Source organism: Enoplosus armatus, chromosome 9 (assembly GCF_043641665.1).
Source record: "Enoplosus armatus isolate fEnoArm2 chromosome 9, fEnoArm2.hap1, whole genome shotgun sequence".
NCBI classification, from domain to species: Eukaryota; Metazoa; Chordata; class Actinopteri; order Centrarchiformes; family Enoplosidae; genus Enoplosus; species Enoplosus armatus.
In genome coordinates, this window is record NC_092188.1 from 10,700,160 (window position 1) to 10,718,072 (window position 17,913).

The following is a 17,913-nucleotide window of genomic DNA, read 5'->3' on the forward strand; positions in this document are numbered from 1 at the left end:
CACACACACACAAAAGGACCTCACTGATGCCCATTGTTGCACCTTACGTCCTTGAAATGCAGGGCGGGGACACCCAAAAATAATATCAACGGGCTAATTCTGTCTCACACACAATGAGGCTGTTGTTGAGTGACTTCGGGGTATTTTGGGCAAGTTTCAGTTAGCTTATACTTTGAACTCAAGAGCATTCCCATAATGAGGGCACGGATACACATTTAACAGCAGGGTTAACCGTTTGTCTAATAACCCTGATGATCTGGAGTAAAAGCTGCGTTTGACCGTTAAACTTTACCCATGTCATCCACCTAAGTTAGCTAGCAGGTTGACAGGCTGTTAGCCAGCTGCCTCACTTAGTTTAACAGTTACAACCTTAGAAGTCATTTTCATCAATGCTGCAGTCTTTGAAATAATCACCAAGAAGCAGAAAGCGTTTTAAGTTTACTTAGGGAACGAATCCTAACGTTAAATCGAGGAAATAGCAAATGCTAGCTAATGTTATGAATACAGTAGCTACTGTAAACTGCTGCCAGACAGCGCAACACAGCGTTGTCAGTTAGCAGTGGCTAGCAGTTTGCTACTTAACGCTTAGCCCAAGTTCAAGCTAACTGTCTTCATAATTAAAACTTTATTCCCTTGAAAAATACTAATCTTTACCTTGGGTTCACTTAAAAGCTCCCATTTGACATTTTACGTCTCAGTTATTGCTTGATTTTAAGAGGTATCCAAGTTAGCGCAGATAATAGTAGTTGGCAACGTTAGCTAACAGGCGTAATCATCCGATTCTATCAAGCAGCCTAACACGAACATTGGTAACTTTTAAATTATATTTCTGCCAGCGCCGGATTAGGAAGAGGCAAGTTTGAATATGATAGATAAAAACAAAAGACCCAAATTACCTCATCTTGTCTCCCCTCTCACGACGAGATAGTCGCTTGCCCTCAACACTGTGGCTCGGTGCAGGAAGTGCCTGGAGACGCAGTAGAAGCAGCTTTGAGCGGCGGAGAGGAAATCCAATGGCGATAAGGAAAACATTGCAACACCCACCGACATTCTCCAATCATTGACAGACCACCACTTCCTGGACAAGTCATGCTTTCTCCTGACCAACTCACATCAATACAGAACAAATGATTCGTGACGTCAGATTTATGATAAAACCTCAGTGAGGGATGTGAATGGAAATATGGGGTTATAAGTGGGGAACTAAGTTGTAAATGGAGATATTTCAGCTGTGTCCCAGTCCTCTCCTGTGATGTTAAACAGCATGTCATCTTCTGCTTTCAATAAGTTACCCGCATGTTACCACAAGTGCCAAATGTATTTGCAAGGGTGTGTAATAGCTATCCAATAAAACACAAACAACAACTAATTTTGTACAGTCAAGCTTTTATTTGTATCAGATTGCATGGAAAACAAATACACAGCCTAGTTCTTGTAACCACGGCTGGCTCTGCGGCCACGAGCTCTCTCAAACTTCCTGCCCTTGGAGCGGATGTAGGGCCTGGAGAAGAGAAAGAACAGTTTAGTATAAGATTATGGCACTACAAACCCAACATTCATATAATACAACTATACATCAAATGTATATACAGTGAGCTTTTAAACTAAAGCTATTTTGACATGTCAGTCAGAAAAGCAAAGGTGTAAATGATAAAATTAATGATGGCATGATGATAAATTTCAAGCAGTTGGTATTGTGCATACTGGCTTACAGAGTCAAAATGTCAGCTGTGAAAAGACCCTCTGCAAACTGCACTGTAACTATGCATGACAACAAGTATAAGATACTTTTAAAAGAACATTCAACAGAACATCCTGGCAACAAGTACCGACAGTTGTCGTTAATTTAAATCCTCTCAAAGACATTTTACTTGTTGAACTCAGGTGCAACCAGTCACATCACCAATACTAGAACTGCATTCAAGTGTACCAAATGAATTCTGTGATTTAAAATTATATATTATTTTTAGTGTTGTATGTGAATTAGGTTACTACCTGTTCTCGGTAATTCCCTAAAGCAAATGCTGTATATTATCATATTGAGCAGAATATAAAGACAACCCTGGTAACTACAAGGAAGGCACAAGATGGAGGGATAGAGAGAGACAAACGAGTCTCAGCTCAGTGTGTCCTGTAATTTCGTCCGACTTTCAAAGCTAAGATTTCCAGAAGAAGTCTTATATTCGGGCCAATTCAGCCAGCTGGCATCAGATTGATGGAAATACTGTTACAATATAATTTGTTGAGACAGCCTTACTTAAACATTTTGTTGTTTGACAACAGCACCAAAACAACTGTACACATACTTGGTATGGCTGTGAGGAGTTCCAGGGGCTTTTCCAAAGTGCCTGTACACCTGTCTGCCTTTGCGGGGTCCTGGAGAACAGACAAATGCAAAAGATTAAAAAGAAGTTATAAATGCTGTACAGCATCTCAAAAAACATTACTTGCAGAAAGTAATCCAACTCCCATTTATACATTTACTCATGCAACGCCTTTAAAGAAACTGCTGGTGGCAGATTAAATTAAGTCCAAGGAGAAGCAAGTTGTCCATTTTCTGCTTAAATTATAGTTTAGCCAGATCTTAAGAGTGACTGACAATGTTTCACTTGTTACAGTTCAGACAACTGGATTTGAAAAATAATGTGAAGTAATGCTGAAAGTGCAAAGTGATACATTAACCCCTTTGCAATTCTTCTTGCCTTTTTGGCTCATGCAATCTATTGCCACTTTGTATTTGGCCTCATAAAAGACCTATACGGATGTGCAGACTGTGGAGTATATAAGACAGAAAAAACATGTGTGACCTTGTTTGTTTTAGGTGAATATTTTTAGGTTCGTTTGTTGGCAAGAAAAACTTGCATTGACAGTAAAACGGTTAAAAAGGTCTGACAAAAAAACAGACTTCCTTGTTTTGCAATGATCAATATAAGGGATTAGTTAAGACAAAAACCAGCGCTAAACAATTACTTCCACAAAACACACACCAGCATTTGATGTTCATTGATGATAATTTAGCATTTGGTAATACTTTGCCTTGAAAGAGAAGCCTGCCATACAAAGCATTACATTGACACATGTTGGTCTCCAAGTCTGTCAAATTCAGGTGAATAGTGCTCAACAAATAGAAACAAAGTAAGGTCCACAAAGCCTACTCGTGATTAAGGAGAAATGTGAATTACTTGACTTGACTAACAATCAGGCCAGAATACAGATGAAAACCTGCTTTCCTAATTCAAGAAGTATCTTATGTATGGCATATCGCCTTGCTATCACAAGAGCATAAATGTACCCCACTTAGACAATCAGAGCAGTAGTCTGGTATATACTACAGTTTGGCAGCAGTGTTATAAGCCCCCTTATAAAAGCAACTAAAACAATGCCAATGTGAAGCACGTGGACTAACAGCAGATATTAAACAACTTTTCATGCAATGGGGAAAAATTTATTTGGTCTCATCGCTCTAGACGCCCATCTAAAAAGGGCCTAGAAGTGCCATGACTGTCTTTTAACATGGGTATACCTAATGGCAATCTTAAGTGTTGATTGCAACTAACTATACTACAGGACCACATTTGTAATTAGAGCCAGCTTGATTTAGTATGCGCTTGATGGCCTCAGTGTCCTGGCACCAGTAGGATAACAACCACTTATTATCTACTCCAATTGCATCACCGAACTACCATTTGAATATAAATATACGTCATTAGTTACCTGACAGCAGCACGGTGCCCTGTCCTTTGGGAGATGCCAAAGCCAGCTGGTCAAAGGTCATCACCTGACCACCTGCCTTCAGGATCCTGCGGCGGGCACCATCAGTTACCTTCAGAGCGCAGATCTGTGGGACAACAAACGGGACGTGAGGACCATCTCAGAGACCGCCAACAACATTACAGCGTTGAGGGAAGATCGGTGGACTGATATCTTAATGGAAAACACTAATAGATTAAATTATGTCATTCTAAAAAGGAGGATTTACCTTGAGCTTGGGGATATCCTGAATCCTCACATCATCAGTGACTGTTCCCACGACAACAGCGGTTCTGTTCTCCCGGCCAGCCATCTTCATCTTACGGATCTGGTCGCAACGCAAGCAAAACCCAGTACACATAATTACATGTCTGAACTAGTGACAACAGGACTCATACAACTTTGACATGACTGACTTCTAATCTTCCCTGGTATTACAGTTTTGGTGGTAAATGGGCAATATGAGGCAAGCAGTTACTGGCTGGATAACATTGAGTCTAAAAATACATTTAATTTGACCTACACAGTTTAACTTCCTTTTTTTAAGGTGAGGTCACATGTGGCCAGGGATGCTGTGGTACCAAAAACTAAGTTGTCAGCCCACTGTGACTGAATAAATAAAACAGATTTTTTAAATTGAATTTTAAACATTGACAAAAAAGCTGTACTTGATGTCAATCAGTTACGTCGGCACTGATCCAATACTACAATACTGATCCAGTGGATCGAATCTGTGCATCCCTACAAACAGTCCCAAATCTTAAAGTTGCCAATTGATGCAGACACTGACCCATAAACATGTACTTTGCTATACATTATAATAAAAGAAAGATTCATCAGTGGTTTAAAAGAGACTGACCAGGCGGGAGACGGAGATGGGGGGCCTGTTGGTTCTGCTCATGAAGAGCCTCCTAAGGACCACCTTGTTGAAGGGAGCATTAGAACGACGGGCCAGGAACCTGTACAACTGTAACAGACCAACAGTATAGTTAGGAATATTAAGAAAAGACTACTCAGTTGTAAAGATGTCCAAGTTATCAATTCAGAATCCAATGAGCGAAGACGACAGAAATTATAATTACTGATGATATTATTCCAGTGAGTAAAGCATGATGAGTGAATGTAAATTACCTTGACCAAGAGCCTCAGATAGATGTCCTGGCTCTTTGGCTCCTTCCTGTGCACCTTACGGTCCTTGTTATGTCTGATGTCGACTCCCTTTAGAAAGTACACCGATACACATTAATACAGTAGCAAGCAGCTCCTGTGAGTTTAATCTTCAGCGCTGTGTAGAACACTGATGACATGAACATCTAGGATCCATTCCTCTACCAATATTGAACATGCACGTCCACTTAACAAGCAGCTCAACATGTAATAAGCTACAGGCGGGTTCACACGTTGACACTCCACAGCTAACTGCTAGCACGAGCGATACCGCAAACAAACCTAGTTATAGGTATGACTGAGTTTTATATTTGGGGACATACGTTTATTTTAAGGAAATGTAAGTTATGGTTAAATGTAATATTACGCATTCAGCTCATTTCACATAAATCTCAAGGTGTTAAAGCGCCCGCCTGGACGACACTACTTCGGCATCAAAGAAGGTAAGCTAATATGGTTTACATGGTCAAACAACACGAAATTCAGACAGGAATGCGAAGCAAATTATGTTTAAAACCAGTAACGGTTGCCATTATAAAGAGGATATGCTTTAATTCAGAGGATGATCGTGGATAGTCAAGGTATCGTATTTAAAATTTTCTACTAGCAGTACCTACCATCTTGGACTCAGAGCGAAAAGGGAAAAGGAAGAGCTAAGGTCTCGCGATAAACCCTGCGCCGAAATCTCGGGTCTCTGATTGGTTACAGAGCATGCGCTTCTTGTGTACGTCATGGTGAAAACAACTGTGATGATTAAGGATGGTGCCTCCAGTGGTGGAGGCGGCAGGAGAGGCGCGATGACTCTTAGTTTATTACTGATTTAATGGCTTTAATGACTTTTTATTTATTTCATGAATTTGCTCTGTTTGGGTTTTTAAGTTATGGAGCCTGTTCATCGTTCACAAATCCAGTGGCTTTATTCGGTATTCTTTTAATTCAAGTGGCTGTATTTTCACTTCTTTGTTATATTTGCCATAAATGTTTGTTTGTTGTGAGATCTTTGGTGGAGGGTATTGCATTTTTTTTTTACAATGATTATTAATATTTTTGCAATAAATTACATTTTATAATACACAAACAATTGACTCTGTAGTTAATAATACATGCAGATTGTTCTCGTCACAATTTTCAGAGATGTGCCCAAAAAATATGAAGTATAGCTTCAGGATGTATATGACCAAATGAGCTATTTACATGATTGTACAATTTGAATCTTGATAAAATGTTTGAAATGAAAACAACAAATAAGAGAGAATACCTTTATTGGTTAAAAAAAAAGTTATTCCAGTATATGACGCACTGAAACAGCTTGACGGTTAATTAAATAAGGACTTAACAGCTCTGTTCTCTATGGTCTCAGAGCAAAAGGTTACACCACATGAGCATCAGCAGTGTAAAACATATCTTATTTAGGATTTCTCCTTTGTTTCCTCAGTAAATCTGTAAAACAAACAACTATGCAACTGAATTCTGCCCTTTAATAAACATCATCTGATGTCATTATTTGTTGTTTTCACATGATTTGTACACAAAAATATGTCTTTTAAAGTTGAAATAACAGTCATTCAGTACAAACACTTGCATCATGGGGCCGATCTCAAGTTTATTCGACTTTGGGGCCACGTTGCTGTTTGAGATGACACAGGAAGATTGTGAAAACCAGTGCGATGCCTCCCAGAAACACTGTTCGTGCCACAGGGGGAACCAGGGCAAAGTTCACTGCCTGAGATGGTGGAAGAGGTGAAAAAAATCCACACGTCAATCTACGTCTGTGTGTGTATGTATGTGAATCTGTGTGTGCAGCCAGAAAGTGACAGATGATGGGATTAATACAAAAATATCTCACCTGCATTGTTGACCAAAATACCACTCCAGTCTAAAAAGAGATGGAGACAGACAGAGAGATTTATTACATAGCATCTTTAGGAATAAATAATAGTCTAATAAAGGAAACCTTTGACTGTATGTGTACCTTGTAAGATGTCCAGAATTTCTGTCTCCAGTCTTCAAGCGGATCGTCTTTGTTTTCTAGTAAACTTAAACCTAAAAGGGAGAGGTGGCTGTTAAATATTCTACTGATTCTTTGTAAAAAGCAAAAATGTGAAATTTGTCTCATTTGTCAATTGGCAAACATACAATTCATTCAGTATATAGAGAACAAAGTTTACAATAATAAATGAACAATGACTGAATATTTACTTGGGTTAAAATGAAATCCTTCAGGAACATAACTATTTCCCCTACAATTAGTAACTGTAGCTATAATTTAGGAACAATGTCATATCCTCAGAATTAGGGCTTAATGACACAAGGAAGAGCTTACATTTTAAAATTACAAACACATATTAATACATTTTCTGGGTCTTTTAATTGTGATTGTGATTTTTATTTTTTAGGGGGAAAAAACAAAATACATTTTATAAATAAAGTGCGAAATTTTGCAATTTTTAGAAATATTGGGTACAGAAATGTACCAGGTTGGACAGTTTCACAAAAATAAAGACTGATTTATTCTAAGCCTAAAAAGTTAGCCACCCCAGGCTAACTCTGAACTAAGTTTCCATGGTAACAATCAGTGGCACTTGCTGACAACGAATGACAAAGAGTCAAGCCAGAGTCTATGTTTGTGAAACAAGCCCCATATTACCAGGAAAACTTCACAGGAAATGACTGACCCATGAAATCAAATGGTACCAGAATGTTTTATCTAACTTTATCTGAAGTACATAAGTGGAGAACTGAGAGGACTGAAAATGAAATAAAAAAGGTGGGACTGTTGGGAAAAATAGGGTTTAAAAAAAAAAACACCACCACAACAGACGGCAGCATTCCTCAATTAGAATATCAGACCCAAACAGAGCCACACATGGTTATTAAGACTGAACACAACTAATGATTTAAATAAGCTTTGTAACACACCAATATAAAAGGCACTGATGGTGAGAGGAGCAGCGACCAGCTGATCCACCACAACTTTCCCTGTCACTGCCTTTACTCCGCCTCCCGGCAGCATCCTCTCCAGCCCTCTGAGCCAGTGATAGTTGAAGTTGGCATGGAAACAGAAACCGACAGTCGCCACTCGAGCCGTCTGACACCAGTCAATGCCGCCTGAATCCTCCGACGTGGATCCTGCAGAGTGTTTCCCACCCAGCACACTCTGCTGTATCAGGTCAGCAGAGGCAAACAGCGCTGTGTATCCCAGGACGTTACCGATGTACGGATGAGCCTTGAACACAGACCAGGCCCGGTTCATGGTGGAAAGTCTGATCAGAGAGAGGATTAAAGCTGAATTCATTCATAATAAAGCCACAGGGTATGGCTGCTTTACATTATGAGGAAGCCTTTTAAATAAATGTTGAAATTAAACAGATGTTAAAGGGGATAAAGCAAAATTAATGGTATGATTAATGATGTATCACTCACTAATGTTGTTCTAAATTGCACCTTGAAAATTATAATGGCTGTCTTGAACCACTCTACTCTGAGTTATGGTTTTTAATCCAAGAAGCAGTTAAACCTACCTTTCAGCGCCCAGCTCCTCTCACCCTCTCCTTAAATTCCCAAAGCCAAAGAGACACAAGCTCTTTTCTGATTGGTCCTGTTGGACACAGAGGAAGAGGAGGAGCTGTGATGAAGGTCTTCTCACCAGGTCAAAGTTCTGCCACTGTTGCAGAGAATGAGTGATAAGACCTTTATCAGCCTGTCAGAGAAGAATCTGAGAAAATACCACATGTGAGGAATAGTAAAGAAGTGACCGACAAAGCAATAATCAGCAGCAGACAGCAGAGAGGTTATGAAAAACACTTCCTGTCAAGCTGTAATACTGAATTAATATACATGTAGTCTGATATAATTGGCTGAGGCCCCATTAGCAATGTAGATGAGCCCATTGCACACATTGTTTTTAGGCCACAGATTTATTATCTCTTATACTTTCTGACTTGAGTAAATTGCACTTGTAATAACGTCTGTGTAGAACAGTAAATGTCACTCACCACAGATTCTTCTCACTTGGTGAAGTGTTGAAGTTGAGACCACAGCAGAAAGTTAGCTGTGCAGCTCTCTGGTCAGAGGCACATGTGGTGTCACTATAAATAGATGCCACTCCTGCAGCAGCGCTTCCTTGCTTTGAGTAAAGTGGCGTAAGATGCACAAAGTGTTCATTTTTTTAGGGTAAAGAAAGAAGATGAGTTGAGTTGTTGCATTAAAGAGGCCAGAAATGTGTTTCAGATAAAATGTCAAAATTTTACATGAAGAATGGCACAGGATGTGTGTAACAGAATATACTGGTGAGAGCAGGACTCCAGATCCAAAGCAGACGGTTTACCAACAAACAACCATGTTGGAAGCTCTGCGGTGACCTGGAGGCAAACTATACTCTTGTTTTCTGAACTATAAAAGACATTATGGGATATGCCATTACAAACAACTGTGCTGTGATTTACCTATAGGGAACATTGAGGAGGCTCCACGGTAGAGAAAGATACCTGACGAAATGTTTGCTTGTAGCCACCAAAAAGGTAGAAATTGGTGTAAAGCCGACCCTCCAGGAGAAGAGGCTAAACATTGTTCAGGAAATGTGTTTGATGGAAAAGATGATCCGTCTTTTGAGAGATAAAGGACATATTTTTGACACAAATTGACAAAAGTGGATTTTTTACACGTAACAAGATGCTGAACAAGTGTTAATTAACTGTTTAATATAGAAAAAAGTGGAAATGAGAATATATATGTATGTAGTACCCTGTGACATTTTTTGCTCCATGTTGTCACATGTTGTTTGAAAACCCAACAAAATTATATATCATATATTAATATTATATATTATATGTTATATATTATATATTAATTATAGCATTAAAAATAAGAAAGTTAAGCAGTAACAAAAAGCAATGTAAGAAGAAACATAACCCTATATATCTCAATGGGATACTGGATTTAAGACTCAACTAAAAGTCAGAATATCCACAGAAATAGGTATGAAAGTAAATATTAAAAGATGCACATAAAACATGTTGGATTTTATTTCTATTTCTCTGTTTCTCTCTCCGTCTCCCATCTTTGTGAAAAGGACAGCCTCTATTCACCCACCTGCTGCCATAGATATGTAAAACTCCATACTTGGAAGGTGTGCTATTGAATCGCAAAGGTCAATTAAAGCCACTAGCAACCATCTTAGCTCTTCCCTCTGAGAATGTGATAATTAGGGGCCAGAGTTTAAGCTGATCAATTAAGGGCTTGTTAACTGCCTCAACTGGTGCGTTTGTGTCTCCCAGTATTTACAAGCTGCCTTTAGTGTGGCACACAATGGAGTCGTGTGCCCACACCTCCACGAGCGGTTGACTTCTCAGATAATTGCCTCTTTCTTTTCAGAGTCTCTCATGGTGTCTCACTTCCTCTCCCACTATCAATTTGTGAAGTTGGATTCCATTCATACTGCCGGGGGGAAAGAAAGGGGGGGGTTTGTGCATTTGCATTGAGCTCTTATGTCACTTGACTTAATTTGCGCACACAGAGCCACGATACAAGCGCACACATACATCAACAATGAAATTACCACACCTCTCTCTCTGAAGCAGCCTGTCGCCGTCAAGCGAGTCCTCAGACCAGTTTGTAGGAAGAGGCAAGAAGACACCCAGCAGCCTGCGGAGGAATAAGGTAAACATGATTTTCTGTAGACTTTTCTATTGAGCTGGACAGCATGGAACAAAACTAGACATAAACAAAACACAATTTACTGTATGTTTCTAATGTATCAATCCTCTACTGTGACAGGCAGTGAGGTAAGAAGTAGTCAGATCCTTTACCGAAGTAAGAGTAGCAAAACCACAATGTAAAAATACTCTATTACAAGTAAAAGTCCTGCAATCAAAATGTTGAGTAAAAGTATGTGTGTATTAGCAGTAAAATGTACTTAAATTGTTATGTTCTTATTGGTATTATATTATTACCTGTGCATATGTTATTGGATTTGTATTGTCATTAATGTGTAAGCAGCATTTTCATGTTGCAGCTGGTTGAGGTGAAAACGATTTTAACTCTATACACGGTGCTGATGAACCCTTGGCCCATAAAAAAACCCTCTTTCTCTATCTCTTATTGTTTCTAAATGTAGTAGTACTTGAAGCAGTCCAGCATATTTGATGAAATTCATGTAATTGCATGATTGTTGCAGTGGTTGAATGCACTTAAGTCCCTTTGGATAAAAGCATGCAGCTAAATAAATGCAATGTAGCAATACATTGTGCTTTATAAACTCAGCATACGTTTGGTATATAATAACTTAATCTGCAGAGTAACTAGTAAGTACAGCTGTGAAATAAAAGTAATAAAGTACAAAAGTAAAATTTTTCCCTGTGAGACGTGAAGTATGAAATATAAAATTACTCAAGTACCTCAATTTACTTGAGTAAATGTATTTAGTTCCACTGACAGTCTCATTTAAAGCTAATCATATTTTTCAAGAGAGCTTCTTCTTGTGCTGTTGATGATTAAAATACATGATAAATGGCTTTGAAAGAAATAATTAATGTTAAACCACTCAAAATGCGATTCACTTGATTTGATTTTAACACAGTGTTACTCAGTGACATGACAGCTACTCTTTTCTCACTTTCATGTCTTTATTTCCCCCTGTCTCTCATCTCTTAACTCCCTCCCTCTCTCTTGCAGCCATGCGACCGTCCATCTCTGTGACTCTTGAGCCCGGGCTGGAGCGAGGGGTCCCGTGGGGTCGTGACCTTTACACCTTCGTAACCTCAGCAGCAGGTCACATGATGAGGACTCTTCAGAAACCCAGGAAGAACCGGCCATCCAAACGTCAGGTCAACCACCGCCGCTTCCTGCACAACATGATTCAGAGGTGTGTTGGAGCATCAAGAAAAGCACTGATGTCAACTGGCATTAAAATGTAAACTGTTTGTTCCGATAAGAAAGAAAAACATATTTCTGTTAAACAACATTATGTTTACTTTTACAGATTTCTTTTTTCTTCCTTTTTGTGTGGATACTTTTCATCTCTTCAGGCCTCTAAAAATCCTTCAAATTAAAAAAATCTGAGAATGAAGAATCACTCTTCGCTACTGACCACAGCTCTTGTCTTCTCTGTACAGTGAATATGAAGATACAGCAGCCATTTAGCTTAGCTTAGCACAAAGACTTGAAACGGGGAAACAGCTAGCCTGGCTCTGAACGAAGGTACCAAAATCCGCTTTCCTGGTCGTCACCATGAGGCTGCCAAGCAACCAGCAGAGACCCCGGAAAGTCTGTGCACCCGGCTAAGAAATAGTCCCCCATATAATTTGCTTTTTGTACAAATGAATCAAACAAGATGTACCGTGTTGACAGTAGGCATATTTTGTAACTGTTGGACAGAGCCAGGCTAGCTGTTTCCATACTTTGTGCTAAGCTAAGCTAACTGGCTGCTGGTTGTAGCTTCGTATTTAACGTACAGATGTGAGAATGGTATCAATCTTCTCTTCTAACTCTCTGCAAGAAAGGCAAACTATTCCTTTGAGGTTACACAAGTTAAAAAAGATTGGGAATCATTGTCTTAAGGCACTACTGCTGTTCAATATTTCATCTTTCTCCTTGTCTGTCCCTCTCAACAGAAAGTTTGCAGACATAGAAGCAGCAAACCACCGGCTGGCATCTAGTCTTTATTTTAAGGAGGAGGATAAAAACGTCTCCTCTCTGCCACCAGAGAAGCCAGAGACACTTGAGCAGTCAGGTAGCCCCTCTCAAGATCCAGATAAATGCAGTGTTCACACAGATGCAGATGACATCTCTAAGTCTAGGAGTGACGTCTCGATTGGCTCACATGAAACTGAAATCAGTGACAAGAAGCAGCCAAACTCGGCACATCTTTGGAAACGACACTCCACATCACAACCCGCCGCCTGCACCGCTAAGAACAAGCAGAGCAAAGGGAGACAGAAAAAAGAGAGTAGAAATCACAAACTGATTGAATTCACATCCATGAGCTCACCAAAGGGTACAGACTATTACCACGGGGCCGCGCTATTTCATAATGACGATGAAAGTCTGCTGAAGTCAGCCAACAACCTCTCAGAAGACTCTCAAACATCTCAACAGGACTCCGCTTTCATCCAGTTCGGGCAAAATGTGGACGTCTCTCCCTCCTTCTCTCCAGAGCTCTCTCCGTTGTCTCTTGACTCTTGCGACTTCTCGATCCAGATGTTCACAGACATCTCCAGCTGCACACAGGCCCAGAAGAGCATCGCTGACTTTTCAGAGAGTCAGTGGACAGATATTATGGATCTTTTCAGCGTTGGCAATAAGGACTTAGGAGGCTGCATGGATGTAGAGGCCTATTTTGACAGCATCTGTGCATGTCAAGGTGATGCTGGGCAGGAAGTCAGTGGTGATGATGTTGGATTTGCAGATCAGTCAGATGGTTTCACAGAAAGAATCTGCAGCAACAGACCAGAGGTGGAGGATCTACACTGTGAGACAGGTGAGTACGAATATGAACATGGATACAGTCATCATGGAGATCAGGAATTGACCACAAACCACTTCCAGAGCGCGCTGAGACAAAACGAAGACGCTGCAGAGACACAGTATAGCCATTTCAAGCCATCCCAAGGTACAGACATCATCCAAAACCAGCTTCCCACATCGATCAGCTACCACTACAACGCCTCAGAGCTGCAGACGTACCAGCATCCTCAGGAAGAGAGTACCTGTATGCTGGTAAACTGTGAAAATAACCCAAACTTTACACCATTTGAAGGTGTTGCTCAATCATTCTTCGTCCCACTTCATAATCCTGAGCACCGTCCCATACCAACACCGCCGCACGAGGATGACTGGCTGTTCACTGACATCTTAAAGGATAGGACGTCTCCTGACTGCTAGGAAAATATGTCTTTTTATTGAGGTTTGTTACTTAATGAACGTATGTGAAAGGCTGTTCTGTAGATGTTGAGGGGGCAGTGGAAAGGGTATGTACCATCTTTAGAGAGGAGCAAGAACAAACCATCTTTCCTTTATTAAAAGCGTTACGCGGGACTTTCATTGTCATTTATACTTTTGCAGCACGTCATCAGGAGGTATGATGTGTTTTGGATTTTGCCCTTAATTTGAATGTTTGAATGTTTTCATTTCAAGAATTTCTGGTTAAATCTCAAGCAACTTGTTATTTTTGCTGTGAAATTTGTGTGTATCTACCAGCACTTGTATTGTCTTCAATTATCTTATTGTGTTTTTGTTTTTATGCTACCAAAAGAATTTACACTTGTGGGGAAAAAAAAGAACTGAACTGATGAACTGTATTTATAATCAATTAAAATTACTTTGCTTGAGATCCAACAACAAATTCAAATTCATACATTTTATTTTTTTAAATTTCACTTGCTCCCTTTTTGCACCAAACCGTTTCTGTGTATATGTTTAAACTTTTAGCCGTGACTTGAGCTGTGTGTGAGTCTCAATCTGTGTATTGATTACAGTGGTATTATTGCCTGAGTGACATGTTAATGTTTAAAGTGGTGACAAATATTCATGATGCTAATAAACAACGATAAATGCTGTTAAAAAGCTAATAACTCCTGTTTTCAGTGTATCAGTGATGGAGTAAGTCACTTTAGTAAAAGTGGCAATACTGCAGTAGAAAAATACTCCATTACAAGTAAAAGACCTGCATTGAAAATGTCACTTAAGTAAAAGTACTTAAGTATTATAGGAAAAATATACAAAAAGTATCAAGTACTTATAATGCAGAATAAAATGTTATACTATTACAGTACTTTATTGGATTATTATTATTACTGATGCATTAATGTGTAAGTAGCATTTTATAGTTGCAGCTGTTCGGGGTGGAGTTCATTTCAACTGCTTTTTAAACTTTTTTGCAGTCGAATGCATCATAAACTGATGATAGTTTTTATGCAAAAGTAACTCGTAGCTTAAGCTGTCAGATAAATGTCATGCAGTACAAGTACAGTACCTGAGTAAATGTACTTGTGTTCATGCTCAGCGTGTGATCTCAAAGAAACACACAGACACACAAAGATCAAAACCAACGACATATATTAAAGTTAACCCCAGTCAGATGTTTTATAATTACAGCATCATTAACAAAAAAAAAGGCTAAATCAATAAAACACATTTTTCCAAAATGTTTCAAGTTCCACAGTAGCCATAAACAAACACAGAGAGAAAAATAACACCTTAGAGAAGCACCAGCCTCGTCTCTTGCTACAGATGAACAGAACTCATCTGTCCTCGTTCCAGCAGTTCAATCCACCTGTCTTCAGATTTTGGTCTATCAAGGTGTGAACAAAGTCGCCACGTTTAGACGTTGATTCGACATTCTGAGATTACGACATTTCAGTGAACAGTTCAGAGTGACAGATTGCATCGTGATGACACGAGATGTCAGCTCATTTGGCTTAACGCTATGTCGGCCTCTTTGAGATGAATCACAACCCGACAAAGCGGACGTGACATACAGCCAAACGTCCGGCTGTGTTCATCTCCACTGGTAATGTGTAAAGTGCAGCATTTACACAATATCTTAAACAAAACAAAGCTTCAAACAGAAATCCTTTGCATATTGCTAAAACAAAAGAATTGTACATACAGGAAATAAAAAATAAAACCCTTTAACAGGGCGTTAAATATATGTCGTCTCTTTCTTGACCCAACTGGTTTGATCTTTCTTCACCCGTCACTGTGAATCATGGTGAACCTGGCTTAGCACAAAAAAAATAAATATGGATACACATGGGACGTGAGGACTGTTCACACTTATTGTTCTTGTTTTGTCAGTGCAGATGTTAGCTTTGCATTGTTGTTTCATTAAAATATACACCTGTTAATTTTAATCAGACGGAAGAAGAGGGAGCAGTGATGACAACCCTGATTACCTACAACTACTGAACTGTTCCTGCGCGTGATCAACAGTAAACACCAACACGATCATTAATCCTTTGACATATAGTATATATATATAAATATAACCAGAATAAAAAGAAAACATTCAGAGCAATTCCAGAAACAACATTTGTGATTTCAGCTACACAATCTTTATCTTTCTTCAGTCCAAATCGAAAGTTAAAGCGCCAGTGACATTCTTTCTCATTTAAAGGAATTGTTCTACATTTTGGGAAACGGGCTTATTCGACTTTTCTGTTGAGGTTAAATGAGAAGCTCAATATAATTCTCATCGTCTATACAATAAATATGAAGCTACAGCCACGAAGACTGGAAGCGGGGGGAAACAGCTAGCCTGGCCCTGCCTTAAGGTAAGAAAACCCACCTACCAACACTTCTAAAGCTCTCCAGTCGAAATGTTTTATCTTGTAGGTTTAATTCGTATAAAAAACTAAGTTTTATGGGCAGTTATGTGCCGGAATACTTCTTGGAACTCGTGCAGTGACTTCCTGGAGTCTCTGCTCACTGCGCCTGGCCAAGAAAAAGTCCGGCACATATCTCCCCTTAAAATCACCAGTTCCATTTTTGTTAATTGATGAGCTTTAGAGGTGCTGGTAGACTAGTAGACTGGTAGACCCCCCCGTTTCCAGGCTTTATGCTAAGCTAACCTGCTGGCTGGAGCTTTATATTTAACATACAGAACATGAAAGTGGTATCGATTTTCTCATCTAACTCTCTGCAAGAACAAAAAGAAGCAAAGTTCCCAAATTATTGAACAATTCCTGGAAAACATTGCTATTTGTGTCTAAGTCAAAAACTAGACATCACATTAATTTACTGGACAGCCTTAAAGTTATGACAGGCAAACAGGTGCTGAAGGTCATAAACAAAACTAAAATTGAAAACAGACCATCATCTGTTAAACAATAAATAAAACATGCGGAGGAAAATGGAGACTGTTTCATCTAAAGAAATACATCTTTAAAACCAGGTTTGATAAAAAAAACAAAAAAACAAAACATGTCTGGTTCACAGCAGGGTCATCAAGCTGCTTGTGTTTGGTTGACACCCCACACACACACACTCACACACACACACACACACACATGCATGTCATTTTGAGTTGATAGCTAGGGTAAAAAACAACTTTTTGTTCTACTTGCCGTTTGCTTCATAAAAATTAATTCCTCAGTGCCTCCGTTGTCATTTTTTATCTAATACTACTAGTATCTGAAAATTCTTTGAGTCATTATTCTACAATCTTCTACAGAGGACCTGTGAGCAGAGACTGAGTTTATTCTACTAAGAATAACTCCAGTAGTCACTGGATGACAGTAGAAAACCTAACCAGCCTCTACTCCTGTCATCTACTCTATTCTATAGCTACTCTACGTTTACTACTAATTTAAGTCCCTTTTTCTCATCCATACGCCCACCATTTGGTTAAACACAAAAGCTTTGCTTGATCAATAATTTACACACTTTCTCAGTAAAAATCAAAAGTACAATGTACAAGATGCTTCTCAAAATAAAATGTGATGTGTTTATCAGTCTAAAACAAGGGGGAAAAAGATCCATTGTCACAATTTGTTCTACTTTGGATAAAAAGATCACTTAATACAGTTCTCCACAGGTTATTTCTAGTTATGTTGCTGTGGTAGATACTCAAACTCAAACCAGTAATCCACCAGAAAGGTCTTCCATGCAAATTCACCTCTGAGGCCTGACGCTGTGCCGCTGACCGACACGAGTCCGAACCATGAATGTAGCGGGGTTCAGACACACATCTGGGCCAGCAGGAGCAGAAATAATCAGACTGACATGCTTCCCCCCACAAGACGGAGTCGTACAGAAAATAACCAGCGATCAATAACTTAAGTTCACATTGGATATAAATTATACAAATTCTAAATTTCTGAAGCAATATGTTAAGACTTTTAGTTAAAGAAACTATCTAATACTACCTACTGCCTTGTCTAACAACATACCGTTTCTAATCTACAGAAAAAGGATTTATCACGTAATACATCTTCAGTGCAGCTGAACTGCATGTAGGCTGCTTTTTTATGGTCACTTATGTTATTGAACTTACTGTAA

At 39.2% G+C, this 17,913-nt stretch overlaps 2 protein-coding genes across 2 annotated transcripts; both read right to left on the reverse strand.

Annotated features, from left to right (window-relative positions):
- Positions 1–1,366: 1,366 nt before the first annotated feature.
- rpl18 (ribosomal protein L18) lies at positions 1,367–5,578 on the reverse strand. Its single transcript, XM_070911696.1, has 7 exons — positions 5,535–5,578; positions 4,882–4,968; positions 4,610–4,717; positions 3,980–4,078; positions 3,715–3,838; positions 2,307–2,376; positions 1,367–1,501 (listed from the first exon to the last, which is right to left on the reverse strand). The coding sequence occupies exons 1-7, from the start codon at positions 5,535–5,537 to the stop codon at positions 1,426–1,428; spliced, it is 567 nt and encodes a 188-aa protein (XP_070767797.1). The 5' UTR covers positions 5,538–5,578; the 3' UTR covers positions 1,367–1,425.
- A 942-nt stretch (positions 5,579–6,520) lies between these two features.
- Positions 6,521–8,170, reverse strand: LOC139290811 (mpv17-like protein). The gene is made up of 4 exons (XM_070912674.1): positions 7,837–8,170; positions 6,890–6,960; positions 6,764–6,793; positions 6,521–6,640 (listed from the first exon to the last, which is right to left on the reverse strand). The coding sequence occupies exons 1-4, from the start codon at positions 8,168–8,170 to the stop codon at positions 6,521–6,523; spliced, it is 555 nt and encodes a 184-aa protein (XP_070768775.1).
- Between the last annotated feature and the right edge of the window lie 9,743 nt (positions 8,171–17,913).

Coding starts and splice junctions, on each gene's coding strand:
- LOC139290811 (XM_070912674.1), bottom strand. CDS start 8,170: ATGAACCGGGCCTGGTCTGTGTTCAAGGCTCATCCGTACATCGGTAAC. Junction 6,794..6,889: donor AATTCTGGACATCTTACAAG/GTACACATACAG, acceptor ATCTCTTTTTAG/ACTGGAGTGGTATTTTGGTC. Junction 6,641..6,763: donor TATTTTGGTCAACAATGCAG/GTGAGATATTTT, acceptor CCACCATCTCAG/GCAGTGAACTTTGCCCTGGT.
- rpl18 (XM_070911696.1), bottom strand. Junction 4,079..4,609: donor CCATCTCCGTCTCCCGCCTG/GTCAGTCTCTTT, acceptor CGTTGCGACCAG/ATCCGTAAGATGAAGATGGC. Junction 3,839..3,979: donor AGGATATCCCCAAGCTCAAG/GTAAATCCTCCT, acceptor GTTGTCCCACAG/ATCTGCGCTCTGAAGGTAAC.